Source organism: Cyprinodon tularosa, unplaced genomic scaffold, assembly GCF_016077235.1.
Source record: "Cyprinodon tularosa strain WSP-4 unplaced genomic scaffold, ASM1607723v1 ctg322, whole genome shotgun sequence".
Lineage (NCBI taxonomy): Eukaryota > Metazoa > Chordata > Actinopteri > Cyprinodontiformes > Cyprinodontidae > Cyprinodon > Cyprinodon tularosa.
The window spans coordinates 1-16548 of NW_024039033.1; the positions used below are offsets into that span (position 1 = coordinate 1).

The following is a 16548-nucleotide window of genomic DNA, read 5'->3' on the forward strand; positions in this document are numbered from 1 at the left end:
TAGCAGTTATCAACATACCGTCTTCAGTTTTAAATAGACGAAGGATTTATCTACAAACTGAGCTTTAAACTGTTTTTCTACATGAATGTATGCCGACACAGTGAGGTGCTGTTTTTTATGCTTTTTTTCCCTCTCCCCATTCATTTCCTATGGGATTTTTTTTGCGACGTTTTCGCTAATAATTCGCAAACCTTCTGACTAATGAGAAAGTTTTATACAAGCACGCATCGCACCATTGGTCCCTACGCGTGTGCCAACTTTGGGCCCGATCCGACGAATGGTGCGTGACTAGTTACACGCCGAAGTTTTTAAGGGACGAGGAGAACTATAAGCTATAATAATAATACGCGGAATAAATATGTGCAATAGTAATAGGTGGGCCATGCCTTCGGCATGTGGCCCCCCTAATAAATATGTGCAATAGTAATAGGTGGGCCATGCCTTCGGCATGTGGCCCCCCTAATAATACGCGGAATAAATATGTGCAATAGTAATAGGTGGGCCATGCCTTCGGCATGTGGCCCCCCTAATAATACGCGGAATAAATATGTGCAATAGTAATAGGTGGGCCATGCCTTCGGCATGTGGCCCCCCTAATAAGTCAATATTTCTTAAATTAAGTGTATTTACCCTTAATTTCAGCATATAAATAAGATTATTTACCTGTGAAATTAGTATTTTTATTCATACAATAAGATAATTAGATAATACGCACTTGAAATAAGACAATGCTGTTGTTTTTTTACATATAAATTGTCTTGTTCCATTGGCAAATTGTCTCACTTATCTTCTCAATTCAAGGAAAAATGCACTTATTTTAAGAAAAAATTACTTATTTACATAAAATTTTTTGCAGTGTAGTGTGAATTACTGGACAAAAATATTCTTGCAGATGTAATATATTTAAATTTAGTCTATACAAAAAAAGTGCAGAATTGAAAGTGGTGAGACCTAGATCAGATGAACGCAAAAACTAAACCGTTTTGTCTGACCGTTTGACAACACAGTATGTGTATCCAGTGCTCAAGGACCCACAAGTAAGGATGCTTACACAATCAGTGGTGTCTGATCCATGTTGAATAATGTTATTGTCTAATCTGTCAGTGGAATGGTGCATCATAGAACACATTAACACTCACTTTAGGAACTCCAGGGTCCTTATTTGGGTGAGTTTTGATAGTATAATAATTCATTCTAAGCTTAATGTTAATATTGGATTTTATTTACACATTCGTATTATATGTGTGTGCATCCATCCGCATTAAGAGCATAGTTAATCATTAGAAAAATGATTTTTTTTCTGGCTCAGGGATTATTTTGTCATTATTAAAGGTTATTATTTCAAAATGTGGTCACTGTTACTCAGGCCGCATTATGGACACTATTGAGGCTTATGATTATAGTATGATTAATCATATAGTATGATTATATTTTTAGTTATTTTTAAGCAATATTTATCAGATATCCCCCACACATATGCTATAATTCTTGATATAAAAAAAGCCATAAAATCTGACATATTTGTGATTGTGATTATTTCAAGGCCTAAAATCCTTCCGTACATGAAGGCACTGTTGTAATTTTTTTATCAATGTTTTTTTTTTTTTATGAAGTTTAATGAATTATGATATAATTTGGGGGTCTGATAATTGGGCAACACCTACATAACACTAAATATTTTTTTATACAATTTAAAACAAATGCATCAAAAGCTCTTACCAGGTTGAGACTAGGATAACAGGGTTGATGATAGTAATGGGATTGAGTGTGATGAGGTTGTGATTTTGGCAAAAGAAGGCCACTGTTGTGTGTACTGAATACCAGAAAGAGAGAGTGCATCATGCATAAGATTCACAATTTGTATACATTGTTGAAATAAAAACAACATTTTCATTATGTAGAAGTTTTCTATCTTTGTTTTCTTCATGACACATTGTTGTTTAACAGTCAACATAAAGAAAAAATAAGGAGGAACTCGATTTTCTGCTGCTTTGTTGTCTAAACGTTTGCAATGATGTCATTCCTGATGTACATGCTATCAAGGATCATAACATTGTATATATGGGAGGGAGAGCTATTAATGTAATACAGTTACGGTGTTGCTTAAGAATAGAACTAAACAATATGGTTTTAAATAATAATTAATAGTTATTCTTGAAAATAAAAACACTATCAATAAAATAGCTTAAATAAATCTTCATGTTGCTGTCAAAATATTTTTAAAGTATACTTTTATTTATACATTAAGGGGCATGACTTAAAAGATGTTATCAACTGAGCAGCTACATTATAATCTCATAAAAGGTTGAAATTGTGTTCAAATTTTTTATCCTGTTATGAATTAAACATTTTATAGCATGCGTAAAACTTACATCATTTTATAAGAGTGAATGAAAAACTAGTGGACTCATGACATCCCAAAATGCACCTAGAAAAGTAGTAGGGATGCCGATTTTGGCCGATATCCGATATGCCGATATTTTAAAACTCATGTAGCCGATAACCGATATCGATACCGATGTTAAAGCTGGACAAAAATAAGTAGTCATTGAAAATAGCAGTTTTGTTATCCATTTCTGACACTTTGAAAAATAATATACTTAAATATATTTTCATATGCTGATATCAAATTTATTTTTAAAAACGCGGTATCGATCTATTTTACTTTCAAAATCTCATGAAATTTCATCATTCTGTGACCATCTCTCGTGATATTTTGCAAATTCTTGTGAGATTTTGTTAGTAAAATAGATCGATACCGCGTCAATATATCAACATATAAAAATATGGCAAAATTTTGTGAATTTTCGGGGATTTCGTAGCATAACGATGACATATAGCAATATTTCATTAGTAAAAGAGATTGATATGGTGTTTTTAAATGGCAATATATCAGCATATGAAGATATTGTGATATTTTAATGTATCAATATTTTTTCCCTCGTCTTTAGAAGTTTTTAAGTCAGTAAAAAATAAATTTATGAGGAAGAAGAAGAAGTAGTATTTTTTTTATTTTTTTTTTAGACTTTAGAAACTCAGAAGCTGATCAAATATCGGGTTAAATATCGGTGGGGTGGCCGATGTCCGATATTCAGTTTTAAGGCCGATACAGGCCGATACTGATAGGGGGCCGATTATATCGTGCATCCCTAAAAAGTAGTGTAAATTGACGGTTACTAGACGAGCAGATATATCCCTGAATGAAAACTTTACAACATCTCTCCTCAAAAAGCATCATTTGTTTTGGGGACAAGAGAGAACGAAAGATGGCGTAGGCACCGTGCCGGGAGCCAGAGTCATACGACCAACAGGGAGCGACTATTAGTGGTCATCTGTCAGTGGTTTCCTCAGTTAAATAAGTATACTATAAAGTACACTATATAGTCCCTACTTTATATTGTAATTGAGGGGTTAGAGCACACATATGGACACAGCCTTGGGTTTGCAGTTTATCTATGTTTTCCTATCGGTTTGAAAAAAATCCAAAGTTTTGATTCAGACTAATTGTGCAGCTATGTAGAGCATATAGGGTGACTAACTATTGAAAGGTCAGAAAAACCACCTGTATAGTGCTGTAATTTGTAATGCTGCTGTCTAGCAGCATGGAGAGCATGTATTTGATCCCAGCCGGAGGCATTTCTGTATTGAAAATCTTTAAGTTTATTGTGCTGCGTAGACTTTACCTAATTTTATCTTGGTGTTTTAAAGCTAGTGAAATCAGACACACTTAACTAATAAAATTTTAGTAAGTTTACACAAACAAACTGTGCCAATTTTTACCTTTACTTTTTTTTTATAAAATTCTAATTGTGTTTTACAGTGTAGTAGTAACTGAGCATTTCTTAAATATAAGAGTGCTGTTGCTGATCATTCTGACAAATGGCCACACTGTACATACAGGTATTTGCAGTAGAAATAATGCCAGATGTTACTTTTCTCCACAGGTCCTTGTGCCCAATAATCAAACAGTTCACATAAAAATAGTCATGCATTAAAAACAAAGAATAAAATATTAGTTAAAAATTTTATAAAAAAGTATCATACAGCAAAAATACAAAACAGTAAACAACAGCATGTAAGCAGAAAAACGATTAAGTGATTATTTAATGAATTTAAGGTATTAATTCTATTCCCGAAAGTTAACTACCGTCAAGCTAGAACAATAAGTGGGTAACAGATGATGTTTTCTACATTTCTCCCTACAAGCTGCAGGGTTTTTCCTGTCTACCACAGAGAAGCTGCTAAAACACACAATGAAGCAGGCGACCAGGATGCCTTTCATTTCGCTCTGTAGAATGTCGTCTTATAACAAAGCAGACATTGTTTGTTTTTGTTTTTTTTGTTAGAAATGTAGACACTTTAAGACTTTTTTTGGATGATGGTGGTGTTATCAATGAAACCAAGTGAAGTTATCCCAAATGTATAACCTCTTTAATTTCATGCTATCAACTGCTTTAAAAGCAACACTGTTTAATAGGAGACTTCCATCACATTTCACCAGTACCCATTATCCTGCATGTTTCAGAGATTTTGCTCCAGCACACCTGTGTCAAATTATTGCATTACCTCCTCAGCAGCCATCAAAGGCTGTGGAGAGATGTTAATAAAACATAAAAATAAAAAAATTATTAAGGTGTGTGGAGGTAGGAGCATTATATATAAGTCAAGCCTGCAGCATTTTGGATGCTGGGGACCAGGTTTCAAGATCCCTGCCATAGATGATCAGCAGGGGGTGCTCTCTTCATATGTTCCGCAGTCACCATCCCTTCTTTTTTATTTATTTTTTTCACTTCAGCAGACATTGATGTTGTCATATCTCCTCTATATAGAATGTTATAGTTGCTGTGAGGAACACTGAAATTCATCAGGAATGTAAATATGGATTAAACTAAAAAATGCACTGAAATCCCCCGTTTCCAGTAAATCTGTATTATCTATTAAATTAGTTGTGCTTTACATACATAAATTTAATCTATATTTCTTTCTTTCCTGTTCCATTTAAAATTTACATCTAACTTAAAAAAAGGGCTTAGTGCTATTATATCCACCAACATAATTAAATTGCTGAATGGTCTCTTTACACATGGGCAAAATTTGAAATGTGAGCTAAAACCCAAGACCAAGATAGTAATACTACCATCTGGAAAGTAATAGCCACCTCCATCTACTATGTTATATTTTATTTTAGCATATTATACTATATGAACAAAGGACAATAACATTTCAGATTTCAAAATTTAACTTTAATATATAGTATTTTAAATGATGACATGATAAATCTTATGCTAAAAATATATCTAAGTCAGTTGCGTTGTACGAAGCCCTCAGAATTCTACACGCCCCTATCAAAATGTCAGGCATTTCCTGTGATTTTTCTCACAACAGCTGCTGGTTCACCACAGCCTAGTCCATGCATCCTGAACAAATCCAAGCACAGTTATGGGATAATAAAGACATTTATTTGTGACATATGTGTAACTCCCCATAAACAGGTTTTTAAATATCTGTCTCTAAAGACTCCATTTCAGTGCTGTTTGCTCTCTAGCACTTTTCAAAGTCTGTGCAAAGAGAAAAAGGAGAGGATTAGAAATCCTGTATTGTTATTCTTTAATGGCATATAATGTATGACTGCATTTTCTTTTGTACAAAATACAATGAACAGAAAAATCCAAAATCAGTTCTTATAATGCATTATCCTTTTCGTAATACATAACCAGAGCTTTAGAATGAGTGAATACCTTACCAGGAGTTGTGGTTTGTACACCCCAAGACAGTCTCCCTGTGCTTTAAACACTTTCATCTCAGTTGCTGTGATGTTTGGTATCCTGCCTATACAGCCTACAATGTTAATGATATTGTCTTTATAATAGGTGTCATAAATAACATTTGTTAGATGCCTGTAAAAATTTTCATTCATCTGGGTCATAATGAAAAAACACACCGGAATCAGCGGTTGCCTCTAATTTAAGCCTTATTTGCAGCATTTGTTAGATCCTGCGTTTTTGTATTATTTTTCTGCTTCACTGCTGGGTTTTCTTTTTAAAAGAATGGCCTTGTTGTATTCATAGTTCTTGGCCAAATTAAAAAGCCAAAGCACCATATTTTAGTAGCTTGTCAAGGGTAATAGATGCATCATAAGCGGCTGGACAGAATCAAAAATATAACATATACCATTTTAAAAAGCAATTCATTGAGCTGCTCATTGTGTGATGAATTAAACATTTGTGAGATTGATTTTTGATACTAAGGAAGACCAAAATATTAAGAGGAGCAGCATTACTGTCATTTGAATCTGAAAAACTCACACAAAGAGAAAAGATAAGCAGGGGAAATGTATTGATACAATTACCTTGTCTTTGGGGCTCGGACCTCGGCAGGAAACATAGCGCTTAATTTTGATAGATATGCATGAACAGGAGCAAAGAATAGGGCTGTTTCCCCCCAGGCCTGAAACTGGTGGTGGAGTGGAGATAGATGAAGTTGGTCAGTCTGTAGACTGCTGGTTAGCGAGACGGTCTGCTGAGCTTTATGGGGAGATCCAGTGGATGGCGTGAGCTGATACTAGAGCTTCACTCTGGGAGCTGGACGATGGAAGTCCAGTTTGGATAACAAAGGTTGAGAGAACTTGTCCATGATGAGCAAGCATGAAGCGACAGTGGAGAGGAAAAACTTCCCATTGGGAAGAAACCTCTGGCAGACTCAACATGGCTCAACATGGCGGTCTTCTGCCGGACCATTTAAGATGAGACAGGGAACGCAGTAAGAGTCCGGGAGGAATGACACTCTGATGAAGCTTTAGCTACAAAGGTGGAGGAGGGGCTGGAGGTGGATTGAAACGGTGTCATCTGAATGAAGTCACAGCACATCCGCCGCCTGCGCACAGAGCCGACAGGTGCGTATCGGAGGCCTTTTAAGATGAGCTTTGGATGCCGATTGGCTTTCGTAGAGGTGTGGTTCAAAGCTGATTGGTTGTGACGAAGGTGTATGTATGAATAAAATATGAGTTTCTTCAGTTGAATTTCCACCTAGGCTCCATAAAACGGGACAGATGGACCCAGTATTCAAGGTGAGACGGCTGCAGGATGGGGGCGGGGCACCACCCAATCACTGACACCCTGGAGGGAGAAACACAGGTAAGTGACCTCAATTATCTGACAGGGGATAAAAATACGAGTGAGTCACTTACCTGGTTTAACAGTTCAGTCCATCCTCTCAATTAAAGGCAAGATAAGCCAATGGACTGCCAATGAGATCCAACTCTGAGCCGCCCAAAGTGTCCCGAAGCTGCAGCCCTGGAGAGCATGCAGGATGCCAATCCAGGTTAGGGAAAAACAGAACAGGGGTCCGCAGTCCAACCAGGGGTTCCAATCCGCCGAGGAAAAGGCAGAACCTGGGTTTCAGGAATTCTCAGAACATTTAGGCAGGTTCCGAGTTCCAAAAGTACAGAAGTGTGCCCAGACAGACACGCACAGATGCTGACGGGCAGGCTCAGATGTTGAGAGACAGAGACAAGACGTGGTTCCAGGATTTCTGCAGGAAACTTTCACACGGTCCCCTTCTTGGAGCCAGGCTTATGGGAATAAACTGACCTTCTCTGTGTTCCGAGCCAAAACCCTGAGGGCTCCATGGAGAAGGACCAGGATACGATCTGAAGTCAAGACAAACACTAAAACCCTCTAAATCCACTGGCCGTCAGGAACCAGAACACAAACTTTGGATCTAACTAAATGCGACCAAACAGAAAGCAAAGCAGAAAACAATGATCCAGCCCCGATTGGTCGGGCTGAAGTGAATATAAAGCCGAAACGCAGGTGGATAGGATGAGAGATGTTACTGTAAGAGACCGGGCAGAATAAAGCAGAAGAAAGACACAAACAATTAGGGCCAGCTATCAGGGCAGATCATGACAACTACAGCAGTCAACATGTGAAGCATGAAGAAACCAAACTTTTGTGGTACTTTTGACATCGGTTAAAGTCATCAGATGTGCAGCTTAAAAAAAAAAAAAAATCCATTAAATAATCAAATGCAAATTATTTAAAAAGCCATGGTCTGTAAATAGTAGTTTGTTGTTGTTACAGCATTTCACAGATAAAACTTTACATACTGCAACACAGAGACAGTCTATCTACTGATGTTACTTTGTTTTTAAAAATGAGCTAAATTTAGATTTAAAGAGGCAAGATACACATATACACATGCACATAATACATTTTATCTAGTCTATAATATAACTTCTCTCTCCATAGAAAGTGTGTTCAGTTTTTTTCTTTTTTTCAAATTGTCCACTCCTACAACTAATTAATAAATCAAACATATTGAACTCAGAGATAGATGCAGGAGATGAGCTGCATGAGCTAAACGTTTGCAAGCATCTAGAAATTGTACACAAAGGGATATCCACTCATAACATTCTTTCACAAAACTTACAGCGGACTGTTGGGGGATGCTGTGTGGCCACATTACAGAGAGCAGAAGAAAAAGAAAAAACGTGACATACCGTCGGGTTTTTCTGATATTTCTTTCAAATGGGTTTTTGTTCCAGTTCGTTCTTCAAACTGTGTTCAAAATCTTTTTTTTTGTTGGTGTTTGTTTTTAAACCCAGAACACACAAATATATTTTTTTTCTGTGTGATATAAGTGTCGGGTTGGATGGGGAGCAGCGAGCTCACTACAATGGAATAGAAAGATTTTTTTATTTATTTAGAATATGAAAATTAAAAATGCACAGGTTTATTAGTTTAGTCGATAACTATAATACCTGTTAAATTTTTAGTGAATATCAAATGAGAATAAATATAAGCCAATACATAGAATAGATGTGTACAGGAAAAATATCTTTACCCAGAGAAAATTATGAAACTAGACTTTTTTTTAAAGGGACAGGAACAAAATTAGAAATTGGTCGTGGAATAAAGAAGGCTAATGGAATGGTACTAATTTACATAAGAGTTTCAAGGGAGACAATTTTTAAAGGTATTTGAAAGACCTGATGAAAGAAAAGTTGTAAATCAGGTCTAATAGAAATCTAAGAACAAATCCTCAGTGTAGCTGAATTAATGGCTCTTAAAAAAAAAAAATGTATATCTTTATTTTGAAATTGATGCCGAAGCTCCTCAACAATGAAATTAAAACACAGAATAGTAGTAAATCCGGCATCCATTCTTTGCCTGCTTTGTCTGTCAAATGTCACGGTTGCTAGGCGAAAGAGCGAGTGAGCGGCGGTGGACGCTGGAGAAGATTGGACTTGTTTTAATCTATAGCCAAATTTTTCCGGCCTCCTTATTTTCATGGCTTTCAAAGGACCCAATCCACGTTGACCAGGTCTTTAGAGGACACAGCCGCTGGAATCGAACACATCCCTGGTATTCTGCTGTGCTTGCGAGTTGTTGTTCTTCTTCGCTGGTGGATTGATAAACTACAGTAATTCCTCCATCCTATCACCTAATGTTACTTCCACTTTATATAGCGCTCTCTGCTGATGACGAAGGACTCGGTTCCACAACTGGTCGAAACAAGAGACGGTTGATATCTAAGCCCCAATGCTCTGAAGCTCATGAACAGAGTTTCAGGTGGTGAAAAAGAATGGCTTGTTTTAGCATTTTATTATTGTCTTGTGGGTCTCTTATATGTTGTAGTCTCTCCTCTGTTGCTGGTAGACATGAAAAAAACACCTTATGTGTCAATTTCTGTGTGTTGTTACCGGGCAATGTAAAATGGTTTAAAACCACCTCTTCAATCTCATTCTTAGTCTCTATACTCTTGACAACTGTTTGATGAGGTTCCTTGAGCTAAAAAAAAAGTTGTATATAAGGCTTTCAATTTGCCTCAACATTTAACTCAGCAACTGTTTCTGTTTGAGCCGGGGTTTTTTTTTTACACATAGCAGACCACATTAAATTAATTGTCCTGCTATAAGTTACTTTTGAGAAGATCCTGCAGTTTCCTGGTTACCTCACTCTGGGGAATCCCTATTAGTGCTTTCTCTAATGTGAGCTTGACATCCATTTTTACTTAATCCAAGGGCTGCTTATCTTTTATTCCAAATAAAAAGTCTGTCCAATTTTATTTCTCTGTAGTGCTCAGCAGCAACAATGTCCTGCCAAGGTATACAGGGATGTCTTTAATCGTCAGCTCACTTCTTTTTGCCTTTTATCAAACTGCTTGTTTAAAATTAAGTTTCTCCTTACAACTATAAATGCCTCCTCATCAGTCAGGGTCAGGTCTCCTTTGAAGTTGTAAAGTTTTATGGTGCATTCAGACCAAACACAATTCCAGTGTTCTCCGTAGGGAGTAATTAGCATCTTATCCCTATGTAGAGGTGCATTCAGGAGCACCGTGGCGTCGAGGGCATTATATTTTTTATTATAAATACAGCACTGCAGCTTGCTCAAGGTCCAGCATGTTCAGGTGAAATCAGCAAAGCAGCAGATAACAGCTTCTCCACTTCGATGTTGCAGTGAATCGACAGGAGTAGAGCTTGACCACGCCGTGCTGGTAATATGTCAAACAAACATCAGCACTTTTAATGTGGCAAAAAAATTGCTGCAATCGTGTTCAAGAACAGTGGAATATATAAAAGTCAATGTATAGGTAAAAGTAGTCTATGTATTCAATCTGAGCTTTCACAAATGTTTGTAAAACATTTACATAGTTGCAAGAACACATAAACTTTTCATTTTATTTTGTTTTATACTTTTATTAAAATTTTTAAGAGCCTGTTTGATATTGTTTTTGCTTATCTGAGTGCATTTTGTCTGCTTTTGTCCAATATAATTTATATTTTTTTATTCATCATTGCTATTTTATTTCTGTGATGTGACTGTTGCAGATTGTTCCTACAGCTGGAACTAAAAAGAGTAAACATTGACACCCAAAAAAACAGGCTGAAATTGGAAGGCAGACGGACATTCTCTCTCTTTTTTTATTATATTTCGACATCTATCCAAGAGTCTTTGTTGTTGTCAAAATGAAAGTCTAGTTGGTTTACAATTTAAGTCTGTTTTCTGCTTACAATCACCCGGGTGACTGAGAATTTGCAGACAGCCTCGACACCTTCACTGTAAATAAACATCACACTTTACTCTATTTCTTTTGTAACCCTAGATAATGCACGCAGATAGTAGACTTAAACAGCACAGCCAGAGCTACACGATCTGCAGACATGGTGGGGGAGTAATCTGATCATCAAATTATTGATTGCAGCAATCCATATGAATGACAGAAATAAAGTACTGGAAAAGTAATCTTGCTAAGGTCCCTATGGAGGCTTTGGCCCGACCTTCCCCAGAAGCCAGCAATAAAAAAAAAAAAAAAAAAAAAAAACATTATTGTAATTTGTTTCCTTTCACTTTTAAAGGGTTTTTTACTTTTCAAAATAGCTTAAAATATTTTAATTGGTGCAAAAGTGGTTTTAGTATTTTAATTAAAATGTGAAAATAGACAGTTTAAATAAAAAACAACTCTCAGATTTTGTCATTTTCCACCCCTTCCCATAAATGAAATCCTGTATTTACTTATCAGATAAGCTTTGCCACTAAAGGTACATTCACGTGGTGTCTGCGGGGAGGGCAGTGGATTTACATCCCTATGCAAACCACCCAGGGAAGAGTGGGAAGCCAATGGTGAATTGACAGAATAGAGGTGTTCAAACAAACAGAGGCAGTTCAAGAGAGTGGAGCGGTGATCTCGCAGGTTAAAAATTTTCTATGAAATTGCACTGCAGCAATGAATCAGGGAACATTATGATCTAAAGTATGTTGAAGAAAACTGCAGCTGAGAAAAAGCTTGTCTCGGTCAAAATGGAATATAGAGAAAATTATTTTGAAAAAGATGAAAAAACAAATGCTCTAAAGAGCTTTTTAGGTGGCTTGTAAAAAAGCAGTTTTATTAGCCTTGAAAGGATTGTGCATTCTCCCTTACCTGCAGTGCAGACACCGACCAGCAGCCCCTCTCACAAGCACTGGTGCAAGGATGTACTGCTGAATCCACCTGACATGATGAAACAAAGTTGATGACTTTTTTTTAGTGCTACCGAACTTTTACTAAAATTGGTTGTGTGTTCAAAAGTTGTGCATTAAGAACAATTTAGCAGCCATCTGTAATGTTTATTTTTAACCTATGCTTTTATTTAGAAGTGCCAATAAAAATATCAGGACAGGAAATGCTATGAGATTCCCTGGGGTAATGGTAGATACAAAGTTAAGACTCTGGGCAGATCATACAAAGTGTTCTATCTAAGGAAAACCAATTGATTGCAGTGAGTCACTGACTCTTAAGCAATCCCTTACACTGAACATGCATGAAGCGACAGTGGAGAGGAAAAACTCCCTTTTAACAGAAGACACCTCCAGCAAGGATGGTTCAAGAAGACAAATGCAGACATAAGGAAGCAGACATACAAAATGCGACTGTGAGCAGGAGCACCAAACCCGTCGTACACTTTTACATAAAATGTGGTTGAACACCCAGACATTTCCTATTGCACATCTCTTTCCTCCATGTTGCTCTTGCTTGTATTTGGTCCTCCCTCCTTTTCCTTGTATTCTCCTTCTCCTTCTGCTTCCTAAAACCAGCTGCTGAATGGCTGTTCCACCTTCAGTCCCCCTTCATTTTTCTTTCCAGGTAAAAAACAACTTATGTTTTAAGTTCAGCCTCACAGCATTTTATTAAATTCGATTCCTGTCTTTAGTGCTGCTCCTTTCTGCGATTTAAGATGATGATGTAGTACCTAAAAGCTGTATTCAAGTAAGAGTAGAATTACCTAAACATAATTTTACTCAAAAACAATAGACTTTTTTGTATACACAGATTGTATACACAGATTGTATACAAAGTGAAATTTTGATACTTACAGCTTTTCGACATTGAATGAGCAGCAGCGTAGCAGAGAAAATGCACATTTCTACCAGTAAAAGGGTATAGTCTAAGAAATTACTAAAGAGTATAAAAGTTATTAGGTGAAAATCAACTAAGTGATCATAATACTCAATTTAAAACTCATTACATTTTACTAAATCAGGTTTACATGTTTAGGTGGATAACCAATTATATGTAGATTTGTATTTGTTATAAACATGTTGAAGAACTCTGATTGCTTACTAAGGGATTGCTTTCTTACAATGGATTTGTATTTCTTACCATTAATTTATATGCCAAAAAAAATGTTAGGAAAACTGTTGGTGAAAGACGAATATGTGTTTTAAGAAAACGATATGGCAGTAGTTTTTACAAGTTTTTAGACTCTCATACTTGTTAAAAACAACAACAACAAAAAAATCTTTCCATTTCATTTAAAAAAAATATTACATGTAGAGGGAAATGACAGTAAGTGGCCATGATTAAGGCTGAGGTTAGGTTTGAAACCCCATTCCAACCGCCCTCAGAGCCTACAGTCACTGTAGTCTGTCAGTTAGGGGCTTTGCCTCTTCAGAAATCACCAAAAAATTAAGTAAATAAAAGCTAATGCCTGACAAAAAGACTGCACAGATGATGGTTCTGGGTCTTCTTTATTGTTTAAAACATTTAAAAAATACTTCAGAGTCCAGCGAAGTATAATTACCTTGCTATATTTACCATAAAAAAATATGTTTCTGTTGATTAGATAGGGTGCCGGTAAATTCCATCAAGAAGAACGAAGATATTTCACCATTCAGTTTAAAGGCTTTTAACAATTTTTGCTCCACTATAAACATATTCTTGCAAACCAGTGCATTGAATGCAGATCTTCAAGTTGTATTTGTGCATATTGGCCTGTTTAGAGGCATGAATCACGTTCTTCATGAAGGATGTGGTTTCATTGCTTTTCTTTCCCCCTTGTGCTTCACATTTTCTATAAGCCACTGCATTTACCAATTCTATTTTTGCACGAGGTAATGGTTGAAATTTTGCATCGGTGTGCACACTTGCTATAACCTGAAACTAAAATGCTGACCTGAAAATAAAAGGCTGAGAACTTCCTCATTATGTATAGACTCACATTTATCTTGAGAACAAATAACTGACACGGGGCACCATGAACACTGGAAAAGTAATTTACACATCGTTGGAAATCCTCATCGCTGTTAGTTGCTGTGTGGGAAACATGTTGGTTGTTTTGGCTTTGTGGAAAACTAAAAGTATCCAGCAGCCCACCTTCTGCCTTATTGTCTCTCTGGCTGTTGCTGATGCCCTGGTTGGTTTTGTTGCCATACCCCTGGCTGTGGTGGTGAATGGGCATCTGCAGACCTCATTCCACAGTTGCCTCTTCATCAGCTGTGTTGTCATCCTTTTGACCTTAGTTTCAGTCCTGTGTCTGATGGCTATTGCTGTTGATCGCTACCTACGGGTCTATATCCCTCTGCGGTAAGAAAGATTTTTTTCCTTTTAGCAAATTACAGCAAAGGGCATTGAATCATCTGAAACATTTATATCTTAATCATTAAGATTTTCTGTTATTAGTACATCGACTTCAAGCTTGACATTGGGGATTTTATGTTTTTTTTTTTTTTTTACAATTCAGAATAATTGGAAATGTGATGAATCTCATATTCATTTGGGGCTTTCAGTGGTAGATAAAGCTTTTTTCATATTTCTTGTTTAGATATATTTGGTAGATTTGTTTTTTAAAATTCTTTAGTTTACTGAGAACATTTTGGGAATAGTTTTCATCTTTCAAATCTTTACAGTAAGGATTTCTCAAAAACTGACTGGTTGGGTGATCATTTTTTATTTTTAGGAAGGTTACCTTTTATGAATATCAGGATTTTTTTTGTCTCAAATGCACTTATCAGGCTTTCAGTTTTAGAATTACATCAGTTCACCACTTTTTGTTGTAAGATGTATAATTTATTACCTAGCACATTGTACCACTAAGTTCAAAACATTATGCAAAATGGTAAGACCTGCCAACTTGCTTTAGAAGCATGTTTTACAGCGTGAATTAAGTTTCATTTTGAATTTAGGAAAATTACCAGAGGGGATGTTTAAAATGAAAGATGCTTTTTGTGACACATTTCTGTCATTTTTTTTAATTGTGCAACTTAATGGCTAAAAAAAAAATGTAATGAATCAAAACTTTTATGAAAAAATTAAGCTTTTTTTGGCATATTAATCTTCTGTATTAAGTGAAAGAAAAACACAGTTCCTCTATTTGTACCATTTCATCCAAGTTGTGCAATTAACATCACTCAGCATCACCTTAACACTGGATTATTATTTTCATTTTTATTAAATTATGTGGCCTCTATGTTCCCAGCAAATAAACAATTTATATCAATATGGAAATCTATGTTTTGATTTGTTTTTTAAATGTGTTCCAAAGTGTCCTTAAAATGTATCAAGGTGTCTTCAACAGGCTCCTCTATCAGACAGGAAATTCAATATGTTTTTCTATTCTTACGTTGAAATAGAACGGTATGATTGAAAAACAGAACCGACTTAATGTTTCATATCCTCGAGGGTGAGTACATTTCTGACTGGAGCTTGATGTCTTTTCTTACAGGTACAAACAGACAGTAACCTGGAGACATTCATATGCTGCTGCAGCTATGTGCTGGCTCATTGCAGTCCCTCTGAGTTTTACTCCTATGCTCGGATGGCATAACCATCCTGACTCTCTTAATTCTACAATTGTCTGTAATTTTGTTGATGTGATTCCCATGGACTACTTGGTTTATTTCAGTTTTTTTCTCTGCAACCTGACACCTCTGCTGGCGATGACTGTGTTGTACAGCTACGTCTTCTGCTACATCAGGGGAAACCTGAAAGACAAACCAGGCAACGGTGCTCGAAATCATTCACTTAGCTACCTACGCAAAGAGAAAAGGCTGGCATCATCTCTGTCTCTGGTTTTGGCCCTGTTTGCCCTGTCTTGGCTCCCTATTCACATCATGAATGTCATTGTTTACTTTCGAGGAAAAACTGCTGTACCATATGCAGCTTTTTACATTGGGATTCTGCTTTCCCATGCTAATTCAGCAATCAACCCGATAGTGTACGCATTCAAAATCAGAAAGATCCAGACAGCTTATGTGAGGATTTGGAGAAAGTTTGTTCTGTGTTCAGGAGAAAACCAAGGCTTTCAGGCAAGCCAGACAACAGACAACCCCAGCAGTAACATCAGAAGTATTGACAATGATGAAAGGCTGAACTAACTTTTTGAGCATTTTTACTGTATTATCCATGTTTTTGAATAAATGAAGTGTATTATATAAATTTTCTAACAAACATGTACTTTATATCAGGATGTTTTTTTAATGTTTCTCTTTTTTATTATTTCTTGCATAATAATTAACAGAATTTTGCTGTTTCTCCATGTTCCAATTGTGTTGTATTCCAATTGTATACATTTCTGTGCTTTGTAGGAACTCTGCATTATTGCATAAACTTACCTTTTATTATTTTTATCTCTTACTCTTTCAAATGGAATAAGACTCAAAACAGCATTAAATTTTGATGAACCTTTGCCCTTTCTGTATTCCCTCTAGTAAAAAGGCTAACTCAGAGGGTCAGTCCCTGTTTAGACTTTACAAAGTTAACTTTTAAAACTAATTATGCAAAGAAAAAAAC

At 36.2% G+C, this 16548-nt stretch overlaps 1 protein-coding gene across 1 annotated transcript; it reads left to right on the forward strand.

Moving 5' to 3' along the window:
* The first annotated feature begins 14014 nt into the window (after nucleotides 1-14014).
* Nucleotides 14015-16143, forward strand: LOC119788628 (adenosine receptor A1-like). Its single transcript, XM_038293162.1, has 2 exons — nucleotides 14015-14343; nucleotides 15482-16143. Exons 1-2 carry the CDS (start codon nucleotides 14015-14017, stop codon nucleotides 16131-16133), a joined length of 981 nt encoding a protein of 326 aa, XP_038149090.1. The 3' UTR covers nucleotides 16134-16143.
* The last annotated feature ends 405 nt before the right edge of the window (nucleotides 16144-16548 follow it).